Source organism: Triticum aestivum, chromosome 1D (genome assembly GCF_018294505.1).
Source record: "Triticum aestivum cultivar Chinese Spring chromosome 1D, IWGSC CS RefSeq v2.1, whole genome shotgun sequence".
In the NCBI taxonomy this organism is placed as follows: domain Eukaryota; kingdom Viridiplantae; phylum Streptophyta; class Magnoliopsida; order Poales; family Poaceae; genus Triticum; species Triticum aestivum.
The window spans coordinates 497,110,457-497,134,527 of NC_057796.1; the positions used below are offsets into that span (position 1 = coordinate 497,110,457).

A 24,071-nucleotide genomic window follows, 5' to 3' on the forward strand; every position below is an offset into this window, starting at 1 on the left:
GATGATTCTTATGTACTAGTGTTCATTCGTTGGTCTGTTTCACTTGTGTTGAATGCAAAAGAAAGTAAAGGTAAAACAGACAAACAAATTCACCTGCAAAAGAAACAAAGAAACAAAGAAACAAAAAACGAAGGAAGGAACATGGGTGGGTGGCAGCGTAGGAATGGAGTAGGCTTTTTTTTTTTTTGCTGGCTGGTAGTACTAGTACTCCCTCTGGTGTTTTTTACTCTGCGTATTAGATTTGTTGTCTAAAGTCAAACTTTACTTAGTTTGATCAAATTTATATTAAAAAAATGTGAACATCTATAATACGTGATAAATATCTAACATGAAAATATAATCCAAGATGGATCTAATGATATTGGTTTGTTGTTATGTGAATGTTGATAATTTTTTTGTGTAAACTTGGTTAAGCTTTGGCGAGTTTGACTTGAGACAAACCTAGTGTACAGAGTAAAAAAGACCGAAGAGAGGATTAGTAAACACTGTAGCAGGCAGTGTACGGGCAGTGGGGAGAGAGAGAGAGAGTGTCCATCCATCCATCCATCCATGTGACTGGCTGTTCTGGCCTGGCTCACTGATTGAAGAAGAAGAAGTTTACATAGATAGATAGAGAGATAAGAGTAAGTGTGAGCATCCTAGTTGTTTACCAGCGGCAAGAGCCAGCCCAAGCCCAGCACCAGCAGCACCGCGTTGGCGTTGGCGTTGTGAACTTGTGATGTGATGGATGGAGACACCACCGTGGCTTTTCTTTTCTTTGTCCCTTTCTTCTTCCTCCTCCGCCCGCCCGCCGCTCTTTCTTCTTCCCCTGCTCCTGCCTATAAATCCCGCCTGCGGAGGCCTCCATCCTTTCCAATCTCTCCCAACCCCATTCCATTCCTTCATTCACCCTCCCCTCCACAACCTACTCATCTCATACATAGAGAAGAGGCAGAGAGATATAGAGTGGGGAAGAAAGTGAGCAGCTAGGTCCAGGTCCAGGTCCAGCCACCCTCCCCTCCCCGCCGGCCTACATAGACAACAACCCACCCATCCACAGATCCATCCGTCCTTCCTTTCTTCCTACACAAACAAGATGTTCGCCGACGCCGGCTTCAGCTTCTCCGCCTACTCTTCTTCGCCGCCGGGGCCGGCCTACTCCTACTCCTACTCATACTCTTCTTCCCCCACAGTCTTGTCCCACCCACACCCCGACCACTCCTCCTTCTCCTCTCCACCATCCTCCGCTGCTCCGGCGCAACCGCCGCCGCCACCTCTGCCTCTCCCTCTCCCTCTCCTGCACCAACAACATCAACATCAGCATCAGCATCAAGCCGCCGCCGCTGTTGCTACTGCATCCAACGACGACGACGACGACGCCATGTACCACCACCTCGTGAGTACCGTTCCCCTGCCATCTTGATCTTATTTGCATACATGCCACTGCACTGCACTGCACCAATCTCCTCTCCTCTCCTCTCCTCTCCTGCATCAGATCGGTTGTTTCTAGTACGGAGTACTATTCTGTTGCATCAACAAAAGAAAAGAAAAAAGGCTTTGCTTTTAGCACAGCAGTAACTTGTATTTTTTCTGTATTCTGATTCTGCTTCTTGGCTGCAATTCAATTTTGGACATCAATTAGAAGGTGGTCTCTCAAATTGGTTGCTGCACCACTTCCACTTGTAAGGCCGCCGCCGCCAATTCTTCTCTTCTCCACTCGGTTCCTCTCCGTGGAGACAAATTATAATGTCGCTTTCTTTCCTTCCGCCTTCTTGTTTACATCGACGGCCTGTTGGAGCAAAGACTATCAACTCTCCAGTATTATATGGACGAGCAATGAAATGAAAGGGCTAGACTGGAAACAACCTCCCTCCCTTTAGATTAGATCCATCTCCCATTTTAAATAGTACCCATCCACTAATTAACAAGGGAATGATAACATCTCCAATACTTACTGCCCACCTTTAGTTAACCACTCATTGGTTCCTCCATCCTTGTTTCCTTTACTTTACTTTTCTTGTTGCAGATATAATATCTATCTATGAATGTACAAAGTGCTACTCCTACTTTACTTCCTGTCATCAACATGCATCAATCACACTGTCACACACACAAGCTGCAAGCACATTTTTAGCTACTGATAGATAAAGATTGCTTACCATGTCTTGATATAACATAGTAATTACTACTAGTACAGTATTCATACGTCAACGTCCAGCAACACTGCCATACAAAAAGTAGCCATCCATCAAACACCTAATTTTTGCCTAATTTATCAGCACCATGTCATAAATCCTCATGACCCTAGCTCAATGCTTTTATTTTATGTAAAGAAATATCCCAGATAACACTTGCTCATGTTGGCTACAGCTTTGAATCTTCTTCTTCTCACACAAAGGCTTTAGCTGCCAGGTCACAAGGAGGGGCTCAGATATTTTTTAACTCGCTCACCTTTAGGCTTTAGCTGCCCTGCCAAATTGAAGAGAGGGATGGAATTAGGTTGGCCAAATTGGAGGAGATGCCACTGTCCTGTCCTGTCCTGTCCATGGGCGGCGGCATATGCTCTTCTCTGCTCTGCCCTGCTCTCATGTGGTGTGGTGGTAGCAATAGCAAAGCATGACAGGGACTTGGCGTCAGTTCACATGTGCACCCACACTAGAATACAACAGCAAATAGTACATGCATGCGGCCATAGATGCTACTCCCCACTCATCAAAACAATTCTCTACTGCTACCACTTGCCTTTTTATTTTCACTCTTCTTCCTTTTTTATTTCATTTTATTTACTGAATGAATGAATTGCCCTGCTGTTTAGTTCTCTTCTTCCGTTCCACTCTTCTTCCTTTTTATGTTTTTTACTGAATGACTGAATTGCCACTGTTGTTCAGTTCATTGTTATTTGCAGAAATTGAGTAGCTGCTTTGATTCATTCTGGGTGCCAGAAATTAAGTGTTTCTAGTAGGACTAAATATTTTGTTTCATGTATGGAAAAAAATAATCAACAGGGAGACATGGGGCAGCCATCCCTGATATCAGAGTATGACCTGGGAGCAGAAGGCGACCTGTTCAAGGCTCCGGAGCCCATAATCGAGGAGCCGCTGCTGGCCCTCGACCCGGTCGCCGCCGCCATCTCGATGATGTCCGGCGGGGACAACGCCATGGACGACAGCATCAAGGTCTCCGACATGGGGCTGAGCGAGGTGCTGTACGAGTGCGAGAAGGAGCTCATGGAGAAGTCGGCCATCGAGGAGACCATTTCCGAGCTGCTGGACGTCAAGATCCCCATGCTGCAGGTCGAGGACGTCCCCGGGGAGCTCAGGGCCTCCTCATCATCGACAGTTGCCGCCGGCACCGGCGAGTGCTCGCTCCAGAAGAGCGTCAGCTCCGGGTGCCTCAGCTCGGGCGACTGGATGAACGGGTCGGCGGTGAGGCCCAACTTCCTCGACTTCCAAGGGCTCGACTTCGAGGCCGCCTTCGGGCTCCGGCGAGCCTACAGCGAGGGTGACATTCAGGTATGATACTAGCATGATGATCATCTCCTTTCTCTCTCTCTCCCTGTTGCACCACACAAACACAACACTAGATGGAGATGGAAATGGAATTATTGCTGTGACAAGCACCACTGATCGACCTTTCACCTTTGTGTCTCCAAGTGAGCACAGCTGTCGACAAAAGACACGATGAGTGCACAAGACAAACCTAAAAGGCGTCGCTTTCTCATGGCATTGGACAAAAACTTGTCACTGTACATGTACTAAAATCAATGGTGTGATTTGCTCGACATGAAAAGGTTATACTATAGAAGATAAAAGCTAGTATGATATGAAGGAAGGAGAGGCATGTGATCTCAGAGGTTACTAATTCTGCCCAAAGCCACCTTTCCCTTAACGGCCTCCTCAATGCTTTAGCTGACAGTAGAGCGCATATATACCTACCCTGCACACTCACCACTAGCATAGCTACTTGCTGTGTGGTGTCTTTCGAGTTTCTTAGTTTTTTCGACACGCGAGATACTAGCAATGTGTTTTCTTCCTGGTCATGTGTTTAGGTAGGAATAAGTTCAATTTTTGTATGAGGATATGCAATTTGCAAGGCTAATATTTTTACCTTTTTTTGACAGAAGCTTGGTGCCAATACCCCTCGGCCTGGGATCGCGGCAAATGTGCAGGCATCTGGTGAGAGGCTTGTGACCATCAGCGACCTGAAAAGCGAGGAGAGGAAGCAGAAGCTCAACAGGTACAGGAAGAAGAAGATCCAGAGGAACTTTGGCAGAAAGATCAAGGTACGTACACAAACTAATCTCTCTTCCTTTTCTTCTTCTACTAGCTACGTAGTACACAGGAAATTCAGCAAGAACATGGAAGAAGATGAGATAGTGATGCATGTGTTTCGCTTCTGTTTTTGCAGTATGCTTGCAGGAAGGCTCTGGCTGACAGCCAGCCGAGGGTGCGAGGGAGGTTCGCCAAGATGGACGACGGCGACATGCTCAAGCCCAGGAAGTAGACGGGGCCATGCATGGAGGCCGCCGCGAAGCCGATGAGGAGGGAAGACAAAGGTTGTTGCAAGGAGGGAATTAAGCTGCTGCCAGTGGCTTTGTTGGCGTCTAGAAGCTTCTAGGGTCATGGCTACCGTGCCGCGCTGCGCCGCCCGTCGGAATTCATTTCAGTCGCTCCATCAAATCTGTTCCGTTCCTTCGGGTGACATTTTCTATCTTTTCTGCGTTCGTTTGTACTAGTAGTAGTGATAATAATATGATGGCCCTCCTCCCTGTGGTGTGGTGCAAGAGAGTGGAGAGCCAGGCTCCTCTTCTGTGTACAAAGGCTTGAACTTGAAGTTGGTGCTAAATAAATAAAACCCAGGCCCCTCTCTTGTCTCTTGCTTGCCTGCCGCCATGTAATAATGTTGTTGTTGCTATGAATAATCCTAGTAGTAGTACTCTTGTGACGATGATGGTTGGTGAAGTGCTTGCTTTCAACAAGAAGAGAGTTTTCTCTTGTGTCTTCAGCCAAAACAAACTGGCCTATCAGTCTCAAGGCCCCAACTTTCAACCCAAAACTATGTCCTTTTATGTCGACAGACAAGCTTTCTCAACTTTCTAACATCAGTTTTATGATTGTGGGACTATCATCGTGACGCGCCTATTTTATAACATCTACAGAAAATCAGCCAAAATACATAAAAGTTGGTCCAACAAACAATTAAACAGGCAAATTTGGGTGGGACAGGGCTATCATAATCCGTCGCTAATGAACTAGGGACAATCATGCTGGGAGAGTAATTCCTTTGTTGTATTTATTAATAAGGGGTGCATTTGTAACACAAACTCTTCTTCTCTCTTTCTTAATTAATATACAGGCAAATCTTTTACCTCCGTTTTAAAAAAAACCCACCTCAACAAGCATGCCCAGAACTATCTATCTAGATTGTATCGTTGTATATCTGTTTATCAGCGATAATTTATTAGCGTTTATGCAAGTATAGACTTGATGTCACAATTTTAAGAAACAAGGGCGAAAATTGCGACTTCGAAAGGTGAAAGCAGTCGAGTAAACAACATTTGGCCCCCATCCTCTAAGCCCCCCAAAAAGCATCTCACACCAAGGAACGAAAACGAAATTAAAATGGACATCCGGCTACAGTGACAGTGCAAAAATGCAGAGAATGTAGGCCTGAATTGGAGGACACATGAAAACAAACAAACATCCATCAAAATCAAGCGCCTGAAGGCGACGGTTTGATTTGAACATCACGATTGCTCGGTGCACGCTCTATAATATTCAAAGGTACAAACAAACTCTTTAGATTTCTTCGGGCCTTATTGCATCAGAACAAGACAAGGGCAAGGGCGACACCGACTGAAAGGTCGCCCGGGTCGCGGTGTTATTGCACTCTGCCATGGTCTAGAGGCGATTACGGAAAGGGACTGGAGCTTCTTTGGCTCTTCTGAAGACGATGCAGCGCTTAGTTCACACCGTAGATCCACTTCTCCTCGTTGCTGGTGTAAGAGACCAGCTCCTTGGGCTGGAACCAGAGTGCGATCTCGTCCTTGGCCGTCTCCGGGCCATCGCTCCCGTGGATGATGTTTCTGACGTTCAGACGACGGAATGAAGAATGTGAGCACAAAGGAATTATTCTGGGAGTGCATGATGGCATTCAAGAAATGCGGAATCGAACCTACATCAGGTCTTTCTTTTTTTGTTTCAGTCTTGTCTATTCTAAAAGACTGAAACTAAGCAGTGATGAGTGCAAATGATGGATGATTAGATGCATGGACACACTTTTCTGAATGAGTGCAAATAATGGATCATAGCTAGCTGGGCCTACTGAAGAGAGAATGAAGCATACCTCCCAACAACAACAGCAAGGTCACCCCTGATGGTTCCTGGCTCAGATTTCGATGGGTCCGTGGCACCGATCAGCTTCCTCCCGTACTTGATAACGCCCTCTCCTTCCCATACCTTCAGAATATGGAACAGATTAATAAACTGAAAGTTGGCGGCAAACACAGGGTTATTTGTGTACGGACAAAAGATGGGGGGATTTGATTACCATGGCAAGCACGGGACCGGAGCTGAGGAAGTCGCACAGTCCACTGAAGAAAGGTCTTTCCTTGAGATCATGGTAGTGCTTCTCGGCAAACTGCTTGGATGGAACCACCAGCTTGATGGCAACAAGCTTGTACCCTTTTCTCTCGAATCGGGACACTATCTCAGAAATCTGTTGCCAAAGAGAAAAGATACAGAGACATCCATCATGATACAGTAGGAAATTAAAGACATGTATATGGAGAGAACACTTTTTGTATCCTGAAAATCAGGGGTATTTCCCTGGCTCTGTTCTTAGAATGAAACCAAATGTCACAGCCCTTGTTGGCTAACGGCGCTACGGCAAAGGATAAAAGAGGTTTGAAACAAACTGCGACCCTCACTGCATAACAGCAACATCTTCTACCCGAACACCTGACATGGGGGAGAACACTAAACAGTACAAAACTTGCGATGGACTGCATATTTTGGTCTTACAGGATTGTGATGGGCATGGGCTATGTATTTTGGTTTTAAGGGATTGTGATGGGCTGTGCGCAGTTTTGTTTAAAGGGATTGTGATGGGCTGTGCGCAGTTTGGTTTTAAGGGATTGTGATGGGCTGTGCGCAGTTTGGTTTTAAGGGATTGTGATGGGCTGTGCGCAGTTTGGTTTCAAGGGATTGTGATGGGCTGTGCATTTTGGTTTAAAAGGATTGTGATGGGCTGTGAATTTTGGGATTGTGATGGACTGTGCGCAGTTTGGTTTTAAGGGATTGTGATGGGCTGCACGTTTGGGAATCTGATGGGCTGTGTATTTTTGCATTTTGGATTTAAGGAATTATGATGGGCTGAATGGTGGAACTGGATTTGCACATCAGCCTGACTGTAACTAGAAGCATGCCTAGCCTTATTACCAAACCTTGTTTGTGAAGCATAATGGGCTAGTGGCCCCCTACTACCGATGCTACCGAAATAAGGAAAGGCCGCCAGGGTCCAACAAGATAGAATAGTAAGGTTTCTCTCCAAACCCCCAAGCTTGTCCTAGGCTCCTAGCTAGGTGGTGTGCCTTTATTATTATATAATATACAGATAGATCCAAAAGGATCCAAGGCTAGGTACAACATTAGTTGTTAATGGTGGTCTATAACAGATCTCAAGAAATGCTGTCGGTGCACGAAACAGAATATGTTAGCATTTCAAGTCCAGGAATGGGTCTACGATTCAATTGACCTATTCATATATGGGCTACATATATTTGGTTTTAGTGATGGGCTGCATATATTTTTTTGATTTTAGGTGGATTTGCATATCAGCCCAACTGTAACTAGAAGCAAGCCTAGCACTAATACCAGACCATGCTTTTGAAGCATAATAGGCTAATGCATCCTGCACGCCTACTTATCGATGCAACCGAAGTAATACCAAAAAAAATGCAAATGGGAACCAAGTGTATGGGATTAGTTGTTAATGGTTAGCTGAGAAGAGATCTAAAGGACAATGTCGGTGCACGGAAAAATAGAATATGTGTTGTCAATGACGGATCTGTACTAGTATATATGTATTATGTACTTCTAACGTATCAAAATATAAGATGTTTTTGACACTGTCATAGTGTCAAAAAAATGTACTTCCTCCATATCAAAATATAAGATGTTTTTGACACTGTCATAGTGTCAAAAAAAAAAGTCTTATATTTTGATACAGAGGGAGTACGAAATGGCACAAGACGTCAAGTACGACCACAGGCAGGGCCAGGGGCATACATGCTGAACTGATTGGTTGGTACTCACGGGGCCTCTACTATTATAGAAGAGTAAGGTTTGTTTCCAAACCCCCCCAAAAAAAAATCCTAGTTAGGTGGAGTGCCACTATTATTATACTCCATCCATTCCAATATATAAGGTGTATTAGTTTTTTCAGAAGTCAAACATGTCCAGGTTTCACCGAGTTATTAGAAAAAGTATGAATATCTACAATAATACCAAATTTGTATCATGATATCCATCATGAAAAGCATTTTCATATCTTATTTATTTTCTATTGTAGATGTGTTGATATTTTATTCTATATAATCTTGGTCAAACATTCATATGTTTGACTTTCACGAAAACCGATGCACCGTGTATTCTTAAACGGAGGGAGCATAATATAGAACCAAATGGGATCCAAGAGCAGGAGATTAGATTGTTAATGGTTAGCCTAGAACAGATGTGAACGACAATGTATGTCGTGTGTGGGCGGGAATAGAATAGGCGAGCGTGTCTAGTCGACGAAATGGAATCGCGATTCGACTGATGTATAGCTGTATGCGTGTATCTACGGACATGGCATAACCGCACAAGGCGTCGACTGAGGCCTCAACTGCAACTGTAGGAGCATAAAAACATAACCAGGGAGCGGCGATGCACAAACAGTCAGAGTCTACATAGTATGAAAATTGCGGTGCCAATATGGTTGATAACAGAGCAGATGAGATGAGATGAGAGGGATGTGTGTAGAATAGATAGAGAGAGGTGATGGGTACAGGTTGGGTACTCACGAGGCCTCTCTGGACGCCGTCAGGCTTGATGGCGATGAAGGTGCGTTCCATCTGCAGGCATAGCATACAGATACGTGGATGGATATTGTGAGGATTAAATTCGCGTTGCATTTAAATCGATTCAAGGGGAATACAGTAGAATACAATACAATACAATACATAGAGGAGGAGGAGAAGAAAGGGCGGGGGGTGGGTACCTCGGCGGCATGCACCTCCTGATCCTGGAGCATGTACACTGTTTGTATGTAACCAAGGGAAGGTTAGGATTGGAATGCAGGGTTAGTAGGCCTTATCGATCTATGAATCTATCTGTAATTGTAATTGTTAGAGAGAAGAGAGAGAGGATGGACTGACCGGCGGCGGGGATGGCGGCGATCCATGCGTAGCCGTGGGAGGAGGCGGCGGCGTTGGTGTGGTGGGCGTATGCGGCGGGGAGGGTGGAGTTCCGGCCGAGGTTGGCGAGGGTGGCGAGCGCGGCGTTCCTCCCGTCTGCACAAGAGAAATCGAAATGGATATTAGAATCTGATCTGATCTGATATGGATCGTATGGAATGGCGGTCGATTGGATTCAACAATTCGATCGGATCTGGTGGAGCGGAGTGACAGACCTGCGAGGACGGAGGAGGCGGCGCGCGGGGCGGAGGCGGAGGCGGGGGAGGAGGCGAGGAAGGACCTGGCGGCCTTGCAGGCGGAGTGGAAGAGCTTGGAGGAGGAGGAGGACTGGAGGAGCTCATCCTGGCGGCCTGAGGAGAACCTTTCTTCCTTGCTTGCTTGTGAGTTGTGAGAGAGAGTGGGAGGGAGAAATTTGTTGCTAGTGATGGGTGGTTATGTAGTCCCCCTACAGTAGGCAGGCAGACGAGCAAGGAAGGAATTGGTTGGTTTTGCTTTGCTTTGCCTCAGATCAGATCTGAATCTGATGCCCTCCCTTCCCTCCCATCCCTTCCCTTCCCTTCCTTGAAGTGAGTGGCGCACGACACGTAGGTAGGGCTGTCTTGTTATTCTTGGTTAGTTACTCTTTTGCCCCTCCCTCCCTCCGGTGGCCATAGTTTAGCATGGTTTGTTTTGATCTTATGTTGATTGTGCACATTTTCGAGCTTTCGTTGAATTTACAAAACTCCTTGCTCTTGTATGCCCGGTTAAAGTTTGCAACAAAATGCCTCATGCACCATCGGTGGTGAAGTTTTGGGAGGCCCGGAATAACAACTTCTATGGCCTTGAGAATGCCATGGTGCCAGTTCGATATGATGCATACCTCCATATTCCCAATCACCTTGGTCCTCACATGCCCCATGAACCACTCTCAATTGTCGTCGTACTCGGAAGGCACTAAAGCAAAGGCCACCGACAACACGTTATCATTGGACGAGTGAGTCATCATCATCTTCTTCCACATAAGCATCCTCGTCATCATCATCAACATGAGCAATAGCATGAATCTCTTGGTCTTGAATTACTATGGCTATATCATTCATCTCCGCTTCATTTGATTGGCTACTTGGTGGTTGGCTATAAGAATTGGGGACATACACCTTGACCCTACCATTATCATGTATTGGGGAGAAGGCATGCCGGTCCAAGTCAATTTATAATAGAGGAACCTCAACCTTGGTGGCAAATAATTCAAGCGAGTTGTCTTGCGATTGCTCTACTTTATCCTTGTACACTTTCCAATGCAATTCCAAGGTGATAGGCGTACTCTTCAATGAAGACGTCACCCCCACTCCAACATCATACCTTCCAGTAAGTTTAACCTCATCATTTAGGTCAATCCAATGTAACACACTTCTCACTTTCACAACTACCTCCTCATAGGTTGGGCTGGAGTCAAGAACCAAAGCCCGCCGACGAAGCAATCGCGGCTGCCACCCATGAGAGATGCTGCTAGGAGCCGCCATGCCGGAGAAGAGCCGCGGAGATGAGCCCCAGAGGCCTACCGGCGCTGCTGCCGAGAGCCGCCAAGCCGTGCAGCCGGAAGGGGATCAAACCTCCCCAACTTCAAGCGCCCATTAATTAAATAGAAAAAAAAAGAGAAACCCCCATCATCTAAAATAAATACATCATCAGCATGGCTTCCTGGATTCAGTTTCACTTCACACATAATTTCACCCCCCAAAACGCATATGCTTGCAAAAGAGAAACTCCTTCCACCCTTTTTTTTGTTACTCTTCCAACTCAAATCTAGTGCTCACTACTAAGCAGCTATGCTCAGTGAGTACACTGCTTACTGCATTGGCTATAGTTGCTTGCAATCTTCGCTCGCAACACCTCACCCACTAAATTAAATGCAGCAACAACAGGCAAAACATCAATAGAAACTTATTCATTCTGCCCAGCACCCACTAAATTAACAGATCTGTTAATCATCCTGCGAAAACAAACCCGTCACCTACAGCTGCTTACACGCTTCTGAAATTTATATACATACATCTGCACTCTCCAGCAACAGCTAGCTGCATATACTCCTACAGCCTCTACAGTACAGACTCAAGCAAGGCCCTTCTGTTTAGCTTACAGCTACTACATGTTTCCTGCACACACTTACATTGGATCACCATCCACCGCTCGTCTTGCTCTTCGCCTCGGCACCTGCCTCTGCCAGTTTGCAGTCGCTTCTTACGGCCCTTACCCACGAATCCACCTGCCACGCCACAAAACCACACAACAACAAAAACTTGGTATATCACTTCGTGCATGGGGTAGATAAATTCCCTTCTTAAGATCCAAGTTTCGGTTAGGGGAACCCGCGTCTCGCTCACCTGTATCTCACAGCTGCTCGAGCACTCGAACCTCAGGCCCTGCCGGGTCAGTATGAAGAAGGCGTATCTCGTTTTCCCGTCCTCCGGCACAAAGTTGGGGAGCTGACCTACCTCCACCACGTCGCGCAGCAGCGTCGATTCCTGCGGGCTCAGGTCTGAAAATGCATCGCAGAGTTCACCATCCTCAGACTCAAGTTCAGGTTCAGCACGACAAAGAACACGACGCCAAGAGAAATGTGATTCAGGTTCAGTATGACAAAGAACACGTCACCAAGAGAAATGAGGTTTTTAATGTCTAGTGAGCAAGTATGATGTGTATTCATCTGTAATTGGATTACTCGAATTCAGGTTCAGCATGGCAAGAAAGAGCAGCAGTTCTGCGTGTTCATCTGTGATTGGATGACCAGCATGTCAAAAGCTTTATCTTACCTGTAGACTTCAGATAGTAGTATAAACACTGTCCTTGTAGGACAACAAAGCGGGGAAGCCAGTCATCCACATCGGCATCGTCTATGATAGGCGGCTCCCCAGGAAGTTGAGTCCATCTCTGCATGCGGCAAGAGATCATTTAGAGTCATCAGTCTATTGAACAGTTGTCAGACCAATGAAGCTATTTGGGGCAAACAAAAGTGCACTGGTTTCTTACTTACACTTCTAATATGGAGGTACCCAGAAAGGCGCGCATATCTCAAGACTTCGTCGATATTCTCTAACCTGCAATGCTAAACTGTATGAATCACATCTGATGGAGAAAAGAACACTTAATATAGACAGACACTTTGGTTCAGGTGAAAATCCACACAAACGTCGAGGCTAAATATTGAAGGGGCATTTCACCATACCGGGCTTTTAACTGGGACTCTCTATCATCGGCATCGGCGATTTCACTTCGTAATGATTCTACTTCAGCTCTGGTCAACTCGATCTGATAAGTCATAGCAACGGAAAGTATTAGCATTATCAGAAACAGAGGCCATATATTATATAATTCCTGTACTGGTAAACATCATAACCTTGTCGTCATCCTCGTTGCTGGAAGACCACCTAATGCGAGGAATAGACAAGAGTTGCAGAAGCGACGCAGGTCCCTTGACTCGTTTCGGGGTCCAAGAACGCCTACGCGGACTGCTCATATTGGCAAAAACAGCAAGCGTGTCAGTACACCCAGCATTAAAGAAGGAGGCTGAGAATTTCAAAAGTCTTTGACAGCCATCAGTATCATCACCTTGGTGAAGGATCCATGTTGCTCTTACTTGTGGACAGACCTTCGGCAGCGTCCATGGGGTCTTTGTTGGGCGTGAAGTGCTGCGGGAAGACCTCTATTCTACCGTAAACATCATCCATCCAACGACGCAGGTGCTAGAAGAAATCGCATAGTCTGTTTAATGGTACAATGTAGCGTAGAATTAAGAATCATAAGACGATTTAGACAGCGAAGTGGTTTGCTAAATACTACTACCTTTAGAGTATGTATCCAGTACAAGCATCTGTTAGATGCATAGTTTGTTTATCTCATATAGCAGTGCAACGAGTGGTAAGACAAGTTGGTACTGAACTGAAAGCAATCAGGCAGTTGAGTAGAGGTATTCCACTATCTTTTGTGTGCAAAAAGGAAGCGTGGTAATATAGTAGAGGCATCCATTGAAAGCCTCAGATTACTAACGTGCTTGTGTTTGGGTGCTGTTCATTTTTAGAATCGCTGGTGCTGGTGCTGGTGCTGGGCCTAGAGTAGAGCAGTGATCTGAACAAAGGAAAGTAGCAGGTATTTGTCATGTGAAGTGAACAAAGAGTAGGCCAGTTGATTTGATAATAAGAAAGCAAGACAAACCTGGCTAGTTGTGCAGTGGCTGAATTAAGACGGTCGGCTGACAGATTGATTTTTGAAAAAAGAGACAAGGCCTAAATCATGGCTGAAATCTACTATCAGTCTAATAATGGATACTAATTCCTAGTGGGGCTGCGGCCTATAGAGCAGCAGCGTCTCATGTGGATGATACATGTCGATAACGAGTGCTAGGTCGAGGTCCGTGGAGATCGAGCGAGGAAGGAAGGGACCGAACGAACCTGAGCTGAGGTGGGGAGAAGGGAACAGAGGAGCCTGGCCCTTCACTTGAGCGGCGCGGCGGGCGGCGATCTGGATTGCGTGGCCGCCGGGGAAACCGAGGCTGGGGGGCGGCGAATCGATCGGCCGACAGATGGATTGGTGCGCAAGGAAGGAAGGGGAAAGCTGGGCTGGTGGGAGAGACAGAGGAAGAAGACGATGGATGATGCCAGGTCAGGTCGGACTCCAGCGCGACCACGTTCCGTTCCGGACCGGAACCGTGTACCTTTTGTATTGGGCTCACGCTCGCCTGGCCTGGCCCAAGCAAACCACTTGCTAATAATAATACTTTAGGTTACGTTTCTCCCTCGCGCCAAGGGAAGGGATCCATTCCTTCTCCAAAACAAACACCCACTACAACACACATTACATTACATAAACATGTAGCATGTAGACACACCATAAGGTTTAATCATGGGGCTTCTCAGCTACAAAAAAAAAAGGATTTCTTCAAGAAGGCTTAGACTATCTTTTCGACCCGATTGTAGTCAGGTCAATACAAAAATTCAACATTCCCATTACAACTAATAGAGCTGGCCGTGCCCCGCGCCTCTCCAAAACGGACCACATGTTTTTCTTTTTCTCTTTGTGCTGGAGTAGACACGCCCGTGGAATCTATGAGTCACCGAAGGTGAAGAGCGGCCAATCCACCACATACTTCTCCATCTCAACATTGTGTGTGTATTACAAAATGAAAGGATAAATAGCATCATCCCCTTTAGGGCTTCTGTCCACTACGGCGACTGCCCTAGCGAGAACAAAACTCCATCGAGATAGGATCGGAATCCACCCCTAACGACAGCTTGGAGCGATCAATATGTGTCTAAGGGGAGGGCGACCGGGAACATGATAGTGCGCATAATTCTTGCGGTATGGCCAACGAGGGTTAGACGACATCTAGGGTCCATGGCCCTAGCCCATGTCGTCTATATAAGGTAGGGCTAGGATAGGAGTTAGCCATCCCATCTACTCTCCTCGAAACATGCTCCCGGTAGCCATACATCGTCTTCATCGTAATCTCTTGCATGAGGTACTCCACCATGAATACAGATTAGAAACTATTGTCATCCATTGCACGAGGTAGCCATACATCGTCTCCATTGTCATCCCATCTACTCTTTTTTGTGTTTTTTCACTATTTTTAGAAAAAAGTTGATAGTCAAATAAATGTTGACCATTTAAATAATTGTTCATGAAATTTAAGGAAAATATTTGTAGCGTAAATATGGTTCACTAAATATTCACCGTTTTAAAAGTTGCTCATCACATTCGAAGAAAGTTTTTCTTACCATTAAAAAGTGTTCACACATTTACAAAATTGTTCATGAAAATATTCAAGAATGCTTACACGTTAAAAAAATTGTTGATGACAATATTTAAAAATGATCATGAAATGTGAAAAAATTGTGCATTCAATTTTTAACAACATGTTTCCTCACTAATGAGCGACGGCCCATATGGCATCGCCATAGGCGAGAGCTCCTTCACGTCACAATAGGGGATATATAACAATTGTGTGCGGATGATGGGGTGTGGACTATACCATGGCCCGTTACTTACAATTAGTAGTACATGGCCCCGTTCTGGAGACGTTTTCTGTTTTTTTTTTTTTTTGAGACAAGGAGACGTTTTCTGTTAAAGCCTCATACCCGCACCTGGAGCAATGCCACCATCAGTCCAAGCCCAACAGACTTGAAAAATTGATGTTTTTTTTTGATAATTCACGTCTGAGCCCGGGCTCATCTACCTATGATGAAGAGTAAATTCAAGAAAAGTAGTAGAATAATTTAAAAATATCTGAATTTTTCTGGCATCAAAGCTGTTCAGGTGTACAAGGAGAGTGCAAATTTCTGCAGTGTTGGGATATTCCAGGACCTCTAGGAAAATCAATCAGGTCAAAATAGTTTTCTTTATCAAAGTTTCTTTCACAACCATTTTTTATCTTTTTTGCCACGAACTCCTCGAATGTTTAAACACCACACATTTTGGCACGTACAACGCACATTCGAGCGTCTTGGATTGCAAAAGTTTCAATTCTTTTGATGTTTTTGGTACTTTATTAAAATTTACTGTTTACACTTAGGCGGAGATGCACCTTGGCACCGAATCGCAGCATTTTTTTTTCTTGTTTTCTATTTTTGAATGAGATAAATACAACATAGGAAAGCCAACGTCACACTCAATCGACATTGATTTAACAAAACAAAAAATCATGGTGGACTGAGCGATACCGAAGAGACATAGCAGCAACCCCAAAAATTAGAGTTTTGGGTGGAGAGATGCAACTAGTACTTTGGCTAAAAAAAAGAACAGATGGAGGCGTACCTTAGAGAACGATATCAGATGTCTTATCCGTGGCAATGGAGACTCCTATCTATGGCAGTGGAGACAAGAATGAATTCCATGCATTGGAGTTAATTGCAAGGAACTACCACACTTCGGCACGTCGTAACGAGTCAGTATCACTAGTCATTTTTTTTTGCCATCCAGTACCAATTCTAAGCCTAAGTGTTGCAAGACGGTATGACGGCCGTATAAGCGCGTATTGACCACGTATCTGACCGACCGGGCCCATGTGGCAGGTGCCACGGTGGCCTACCCGCTCGATCACTCGTTCCAGCACGGCTTGGTCGCACCATGTAGCTGGGTCGGGTCGAACCAGGACGGGATGAACCCTAGTTTCCTCTCCCCTCTCCCTCGTCTCCCTCTCCCCTCTCAGGCGATGGCGGCGGCGACTCCCGGCGGCGACGACGGTGCGGGCGGGTACGGAGACCTTCCCGACCTCGGGAGCGATGACCACTTAGGGCTGGACGACGTCGACGGCTCCAGTTCGTACTACTCCAGCGCAGACGACGAGGATTTGGAGGAGGAGGCGGCGATGTCCATGGAGGATAGGGTGAGGCTGGCAGAGATATGGGTGGCCAACCCTAGCAGTAGCCATCAGTGGACCAGTGGAGCAGCTGGCGGCGTGCTGTAAGTCCCTCCCTTCTCTCCTTCTTTCTGTATATTTCAAAACAGGGGGCTAGGGTTAGTTGCTCATGATAGTGTGAATTTGTGCTGTCACTTGTAGTTTGGATGATGCTGTTTGGGATGTTCGGATTCATTTTGATGCACAACATAATCTGGATAGGAAGATATGCAGCTCAGATGTGACATTTCTGAACTTATATGCACTGATGCACACACAAGGTTATTCCTTCTCTGATGAACTGTACCACATGAAGAATTTAGGCAGTGGAGAGGAAAGAGAGCATGGGTTAGAACTGATTGACGCAAACGTCAAACTGCAGCAACTTAAGAAGGAATATGAGCATAGTTTAGTTCTGAATTTGCTAGTGAGGGCAACAACACCTTTTGTATGTCAAATAGAAGAAGATTTAGTGAGATCAAAGTACAACAATGTCTGTCAGAGGAGAGAAGAAGATTTAGCAACTATATTGTATGAACCACCTTTAGTGTATGATCTCAGTGAGCCTGCAGTTCTTGTTGTTGATAAAGAAGGTGCTGTTTTTCATAGTCAGTGCACACAAGAGAGCAGAAATTTCAGTAAGGGGAAGCTCAAAGCTGTAATGGAGGAAGAGGCACTGCTAGAGGAGGAACATAATAACAGTGATGACCGTGAGGATGCATATGACAGTGATAACAATCCTTTCTGCATGGACAAGTACAGGATATGTGAAGACACAGAGATAATTGAGGGGAATAAACTAGCAGAGCAAGAAGTTGAAGATCAATATTCAGATGAAGATTCAGATGAGGATTCAGAAGAGGAACAAGTACATTATGAGGGTGACACTGAGGTTGGGGATTTTTTTGAGATGGAGGAGGAGGAGGAGGAGCAGGAGAAGGAGGATCAGGCCAATGTTGTTGCAACAGAAGAAGCAGCAATGCAAAAACCTGCAAAAGGAGGAAGAAGCTGGTAGTTAGGAGAGGCCCTACTACTAGGTCACATTCAAGTGTGTTGGAGGAGGTGAGACCTGATTTCATTCCTTCATCAGATGAAGAAGATGAAGGGTTGCTTTTTGAGGATGAAGATGATGGAAATGAGCCACTGCCATTTGTTCTACCTAAAGGGAGGAAGAGTATGGCCAAGAAAAGGAAACCAAGGATCTGGTACAATGACAAACTTGAGCAACCACATCAGCAGTTATGTCTGTACATGTGCTTTAAGGATCAGCAACAATTCAGAGATGCTTTGTTGAGCTTGCACATCACACAGGCCAGAAACTTCAGGTATCACAGAAATTCAGACCAAAGGATCATTGCCTGTTGTAAGCAAGAGCACTGCCAGTTTTGCATACTTGCTGCAGTTATCAAAGGGGAGAAGACTTTTGCTATTAAGAAAATAAGGCTGGAGCACACTTGCCCTAGTAGCACTGAGACATCAAGGATTAGTGCCAAGTGGCTTGCAAAGACCTATGAGTCATTGTTCAGGTCTGATCCAACCACTAGCATACACACTCTGATTGACAACTGGAATGAGAAGTATGGTGTTGATGTGCCAAGGCACATGGCTTATAGGGCCAAAAACCTTGTTGTAGAAGCTGTGCTAGGAGAGCACAAGAAGCAGTATCCCAGGCTTAGGGATTATGCTCAGACCATCATGGATACAAACCCTGGTAGTAGAGTTGTAGTTACAACAGTTACTCCAAAACCAACTACAAAAATACCACATCCAGGACCAAGGTTTCATGCTATGTTCTTCTGCATAAATGGAGCAAGGGAGGGATTTCTCAATGGATGCAGACCATTCATTGGTTAGTTATCCCATTAACACTGCTGATGAAATCATTGTTATTTGTACATCACAAGCTTTTTAGTTCATTGTTAACTATGCCAATACAGTTTAGTAATGCTTTATAGTTCTTTTTAGTGACTTAAATATATAGTTTAGTAGTGCTTTATAGAAGTTCAAATTGTTCTTTGGTTGCAACAACAGGTGTTGATGGATGCTTTATTAAGCTCACCACTGGTGCTCAAATCCTAGCTGCCACTGGAAGAGATGAGAATAAGAGCATCTCCAGCCGTTCGGCCCCCCAAGGCGCCGAAAAACTGCGCCCTGGGGGCGAGCCGGCGCTAGTTCGGCCCCTGGGGGCAGCCTATGGTTCATACCCCCCGATACTAGCCAACAACACGCGAAAAACAGAATCAGTCAAAAACAGAACAGTCTGTAGTAATCTGTATGAAACGCAAACTTCTGGAACTACAAAAATTCTACCAAAATAGGAAGGCCTATATAATTTGATTATTAATCTACTGCAATTGGAATCAGTATTTTATCACTTTCTGGTGATTTTTAACAATTGTTTTCGTGAGCAGAAAGTTTCTGTCTTTTTCAGCAACATCAAATAATTATCACCCAAGAAGATCCTATAGGTTTTACTTGGCACAAACACTAACTAAAACATAAAACCACATCTAACCAGAGGCTAGATGAATTATTTATTACTAAACAGGAACAAAAAGCAAGGAACAAAAATAAAATTGTGTTGGCTCCCAACAAGCGCTATTGTTTAACGCCCCTAGCTAGGCATAAAAATAAGAATAGATCTAGGTATTGCCATCTTTGGTATGCAATCCATAAGTGGCTCTCATAATGGATTCATAAGGTAATTTAATTTTTTTCCTAGGAAAGTGTTCCATGCCCTTCCTTAACGGAAATCAGGTCCCCGTTTGAGCTTGTGGGTCTCACAGGTCCCCATTTGCCCTACATCCAAGTCCATAAGTACCATCGTCCCGAGAAAAAAATCAGAGAGAAGGAATTATCATGTTTTACGATACGGAGCTGCCGGCACGTCCTGTTCTTCATCGGGAGGGCTGATCTGGAATCCGTTCAGGGCTCCGGAGAGGGGGATTCATCGCTGTCATCATCAAAAAACCCTCTTCATCGACAACCTCATGATGCTCACCACCGGGGGTGAGTAATTTCATTGTAGACATACTATAGGTTAATGGGGATGGATGAAATTTGTCGTGCAATCGAGTCAATTTGTTAGGGCTTTATCTCTGTATAATTGCATGTTCTTCATGTGCATCTATCTTGCATGCATGTTTTATTTCTCGATGATGATTTAGTTTTGCCCCTATTTCTAATTCTTCACTCTAATCTTCGTCAAATTCATCAGAGTTTGACGAATTTCAAAAAATCTCCCATTCACCCCTCCTCTAGGAGTAAACCTGCGCTTTCAATTATTATAAGCGATGGTACTTTAGTATCAAGTATCAAGTAAAGACCACACACATATTGTCAATTTATTACTGAGCTTAATTTCCAAGATTCAGCTGCCAACTACTCAATTATACTCTATAATTTTCTTCAAATATACTTTAGGAAGCTTCAAATATAATACACTAGAAAGCACTTTAAGATTTTTCTAGACAATATGCTTTAGGAAGCTCTGTCATGATATTTAAAGATATTAAAATAAAGACAGGTTCACACACCGGTGCAATTTGTATACACTATATAATTTATGCAATCATCAAAAAGCACTTTTGTTAAAAGACCCAATTCTTTACAACCGTATGACATGGAATACAATAATTAACAATTAGCAGTATTGTGGTGTGATTAAGGCCCAATTCTTTTGGCAGCTTAAATAATAAGCCGCCTTCTCTCCAGCTTTTCTCTTAAGCCATTTCTCTTATGCATTGGGGCTTCTAAATTAGTTATGACATAACTAATTTAGAAGTCTCAACATAGGTGGATTATTTTTTAAGATGGGAAGAGGCAGCTTATTTTTTAAGCCGCACAGAAGAACTAGCCTTAAATATGCCAACTAAGGGCATACCATCATGCTCTTATAGGTTCTAGTCTAACGAAATAATATGTATAGAAGAATATAAAAGTTTAGTACAAAAATATATGTAGTTGTATTTCGCACCGGGGTCCATAATATGTTTGGACCAGCTCTAGACGTGACAAGCCCGGCGTCCGCCCCAGTCTAGTCATGAGTGGGTGGGTTCCACCGGCTTGCGTGTGCCTACACTTTCTTTGATTTTGGTGCAAATCGCAAGCTCGCACGGGCTGGCGTATGCCAATGACATGAACAATAGCAATCGATCGACGGACCTGTTTGTGTTCGACTCACTCGGTTCGCGAGGAGCAATCTGTGCAAGCACTTTGTTCAAGGAAACGATCTCACCATCGAGGTGGCTGCGCTGTTCATTGACTTCTTTTCAACTTAGTCACAGTAATGACATGAACAAGAGCAACATGACGCGCGCTACAGATGTTTGAAACTCCTATGTGGTGGCTGCCTTCAGGTGCGCAAGCGTGATGTTGTGCTCAAGTTCAACCGGCGACGCTAGTCATCCATTAGCAAGTAGTCCATCTAGAACCCGGCGTCCTTGGACTTCTTCACCAAGCACTTCGACTTGGTAAGTGCTGGGGAACGAGCTCAAGTGGTATTACATGGAGCCGGTGCAGGGGCAGGTGAGCTACACCGCCGCCGACGCTAACGAGCTCTTCGACTTTTGCGACCGGCACAAGCCCGTGTGCGGCCGCTGCATCTTCTGTGCCATGGAGAACTCGGTGCAGCCGTGGATCCGCGCACTCAACAACGAGCAGCTCAAGGCCTCCGTGGTGTCCCTACGAGGTGAACAACAGGATGCTCCATGGCGTGGCGCCTTCTTCCGGCAGCGGCTGGGCGACACCATCGACGAGCACTTGTTCCAGGAGACGGCAGCGCCCGCACTGTTCATGAACGACTACAACGTGGAGCACGACAACGCCCCGAAAGCGACACAGGCGAAGTACACGGTGTTGGTCACGGGCGCGCAGAAGCGCGGCGTGGCTGTGGGCAGGACCGGGGTGCTGGGCCATGTGACGTACCTGGTGGGTGATGTCATCCGCGACACGCTCGACAAGCTGGCGGCGATGGAGCTCCAGCTCCCCGTGTGGATCATGGAGCTGGACGCGTCGGCGGCGGACGAGGCGGTGCACCCGATGACCAGGTGGTGCCGCAGGAGGCATTCGTGCACCCGGACGTGGAGGTGACCATGCTGTGGGGGTTCATACAGGAGGGCCACATGTGGCGCTCCCACGGGCATCTCGTCAACGCTGACGGTGCTCTCAGCGAGGCGGCCGGGAACAGGTTCGTGGTGCGCGGGATGGTGGACGCCAACGGGCACTTCAAGTTGAGGGGGTTGGACGGCAAGTACTTGGTGGAGCTAGCGGCCCGTGCCGGCGGGAAGGCCAGGCGCGCGTTCGGCATGTACAAAGGGGGCGCGCCGACGAAGCTCTAGTATGGACGCTGGGGTCAGTTGACCCCAATGCCTTTGAGTATTTGAAGCTAACTACGTCCATCAAAACTGCATTTGACCCCAGCCCAAAAAATTAGTTAACCCCAACCCAGCAGCTAATGTCCAATGATTCATAGTCTCAGCTTATAACATCGGTAAATTCTAGTCAATCGACATAATACACGAAAAAGAACCAATATAACAAACCTGCATAATTATCAAATAGAGTGTCTTAACACTGTTATTGATTGGCAACTTAGAGAGTTTGATGACAGATTCAATGAAGTAAATTTTGCATTGCTTATTCACATGGCTTCTTTCAATCCAAAAAACTCTTTCGCTGCTTTTTAACTTGGAGAGTTTGTTGAAACTAGCGGAGTTTTATCCCGAGGATTTCTATTCATCAAAATTGATGGATCTTGCACACGAACTTCAGATTTACATTAACAATGTCTGAGAGGACCAAAGATTTGCCAATTTGGATGGCATTGTGGATCTTGCTAAACAGTTGATGGACACTAAGAAGTATCTTGCTTTTCCTTTGGTGTATCAACTTCTAAAGCTGGTGCTAATTTTGTTGGTTGCCACGGCGTCAGTGGAGAGATGCTTTTCAGTAATGAATATTGTGAAGAGTGTTTTCTGCAACAAAATGGGTGACCAGTTCATGAGTGATTGCTTGATTTGCTATGTGGAGAAAGATATATTTACTACCATTACAAATGACACCGTAATTAATCTATTTAAGAAGATGGGAGATCGAGAAGGCAAGTTATAAAATGAGAGTCTCACATCACTGTAACTTTTTGTTAATGCTATTTATTCTCTATATTATTTCTTACACACCATTGTTGTGAATGTGATATATTACTTTTGTTCATCCTTTTGAGGAAGTTACAAATGGAAATGTTAGAAGTCATCTTTTTTGCTCATTTTTCCTGAATATGTAAAACAAACAATTTTATGACTTTGCGGAACCAGTACTTGGTATGACAATCCTATTATTATGATACCAGTTATATAATTGGCTCGTTGCATATCTTCGCTCTTCATGTTACCCTTGTATGTTATTTCTATTGTGTTATACTGGGCATAATTTTGGGTTTTCCTCTTTATATTGCTCTCGGCGTGAGTCACACCATAGCATGTGCTATAGTAGGCATTGGTTGACCCCAGTGACCATTTTTTCTAGCTTCGTCCCTGCCGCTCGTGGTGGACATGAACCTGTGACCAACTCCACTTGACTCAACCTCGAAGCCGTCTTGTGTTGCACGGTGGCACCCAAATGACTGGTGTGTCTCGGTAGGTTTTTGTACTCTAAAACTCTGAACCTTTCTGACTTGCACGGTCGCACCCAAGTGACAGCACATTGTTTGGGAACATTGCACCTTCTGCATATCATCTCCGTGTTGATCCTTGGATTAAAGGAAAAGAAGATCATGATCAGATACTGAGGATTCTGGGACTGTTGTTGATGATGGGGGTGCTAGCAGCAGTGGTGATGAATCTCATGGTCCACAAGAGAGTTATCCTGAGCATGAAAGTATAATTGTCAGGTGGAGACAGAAAAACATACTGTCACAGCTCCTGCCAGTGACAACCAGCCTAACGACGAGGAGGGAGCAGCAAGGCTAACTGACGAAGGAGAACAGAGTAATTCGATGCCTAGTGAGGATTAGGTCCCGTGTTTCTACGGGTGGACTATGTAAGTCGTCTGTCCTGTGGGACCCGCAGACAGGGCGTTGTTATAAGCCCCAGCGAGCAACTTGTTCGATACGAAAGAAATGAGAAAACAATTCTAGTCTTTTTTATATCAACAATTCTAGTCTTCTTCCTCCTCCCTACCTGCTCCCTTTTCCCCATTCCTCATGCTCAAATCCCTAATTCTACCTGTTGTGGCATTTTGAACACAGGGTGTGCACACTGCTTG

The 24,071-nt window shown here is 45.2% G+C and overlaps 2 protein-coding genes across 2 annotated transcripts; one reads left to right on the top strand and one right to left on the bottom strand.

The window, feature by feature from the left end:
* Positions 1-1,075: 1,075 nt before the first annotated feature.
* LOC123183430 (uncharacterized) lies at positions 1,076-4,852 on the top strand (the record flags this gene model as incomplete). The annotated part of the gene is given in 4 exon segments (XM_044596241.1): positions 1,076-1,375; positions 2,985-3,491; positions 4,100-4,261; positions 4,387-4,852. Coding segments are annotated over 4 exon segments (1,065 nt in total). The 3' UTR covers positions 4,483-4,852.
* A 780-nt stretch (positions 4,853-5,632) lies between these two features.
* Positions 5,633-14,092, bottom strand: LOC123161707 (uncharacterized). Its single transcript, XM_044579517.1, has 16 exons — positions 13,864-14,092; positions 13,025-13,177; positions 12,813-12,924; positions 12,642-12,724; positions 12,450-12,513; positions 12,229-12,346; positions 11,800-11,954; positions 11,596-11,681; positions 10,642-10,777; positions 9,652-9,868; positions 9,398-9,532; positions 9,241-9,278; positions 9,044-9,094; positions 6,529-6,696; positions 6,325-6,437; positions 5,633-6,064 (listed from the first exon to the last, which is right to left on the bottom strand). Exons 2-16 carry the CDS (start codon positions 13,141-13,143, stop codon positions 5,941-5,943), a joined length of 1,719 nt encoding a protein of 572 aa, XP_044435452.1. The 5' UTR covers positions 13,144-13,177; positions 13,864-14,092; the 3' UTR covers positions 5,633-5,940.
* Positions 14,093-24,071: the final 9,979 nt, after the last annotated feature.

Coding starts and splice junctions, on each gene's coding strand:
- LOC123161707 (XM_044579517.1), bottom strand. CDS start 13,143: ATGGATGATGTTTACGGTAGAATAGAGGTCTTCCCGCAGCACTTCACG. Junction 12,725..12,812: donor GCAACGAGGATGACGACAAG/GTTATGATGTTT, acceptor ATGACTTATCAG/ATCGAGTTGACCAGAGCTGA. Junction 12,347..12,449: donor GGTACCTCCATATTAGAAGT/GTAAGTAAGAAA, acceptor TGCCGCATGCAG/AGATGGACTCAACTTCCTGG.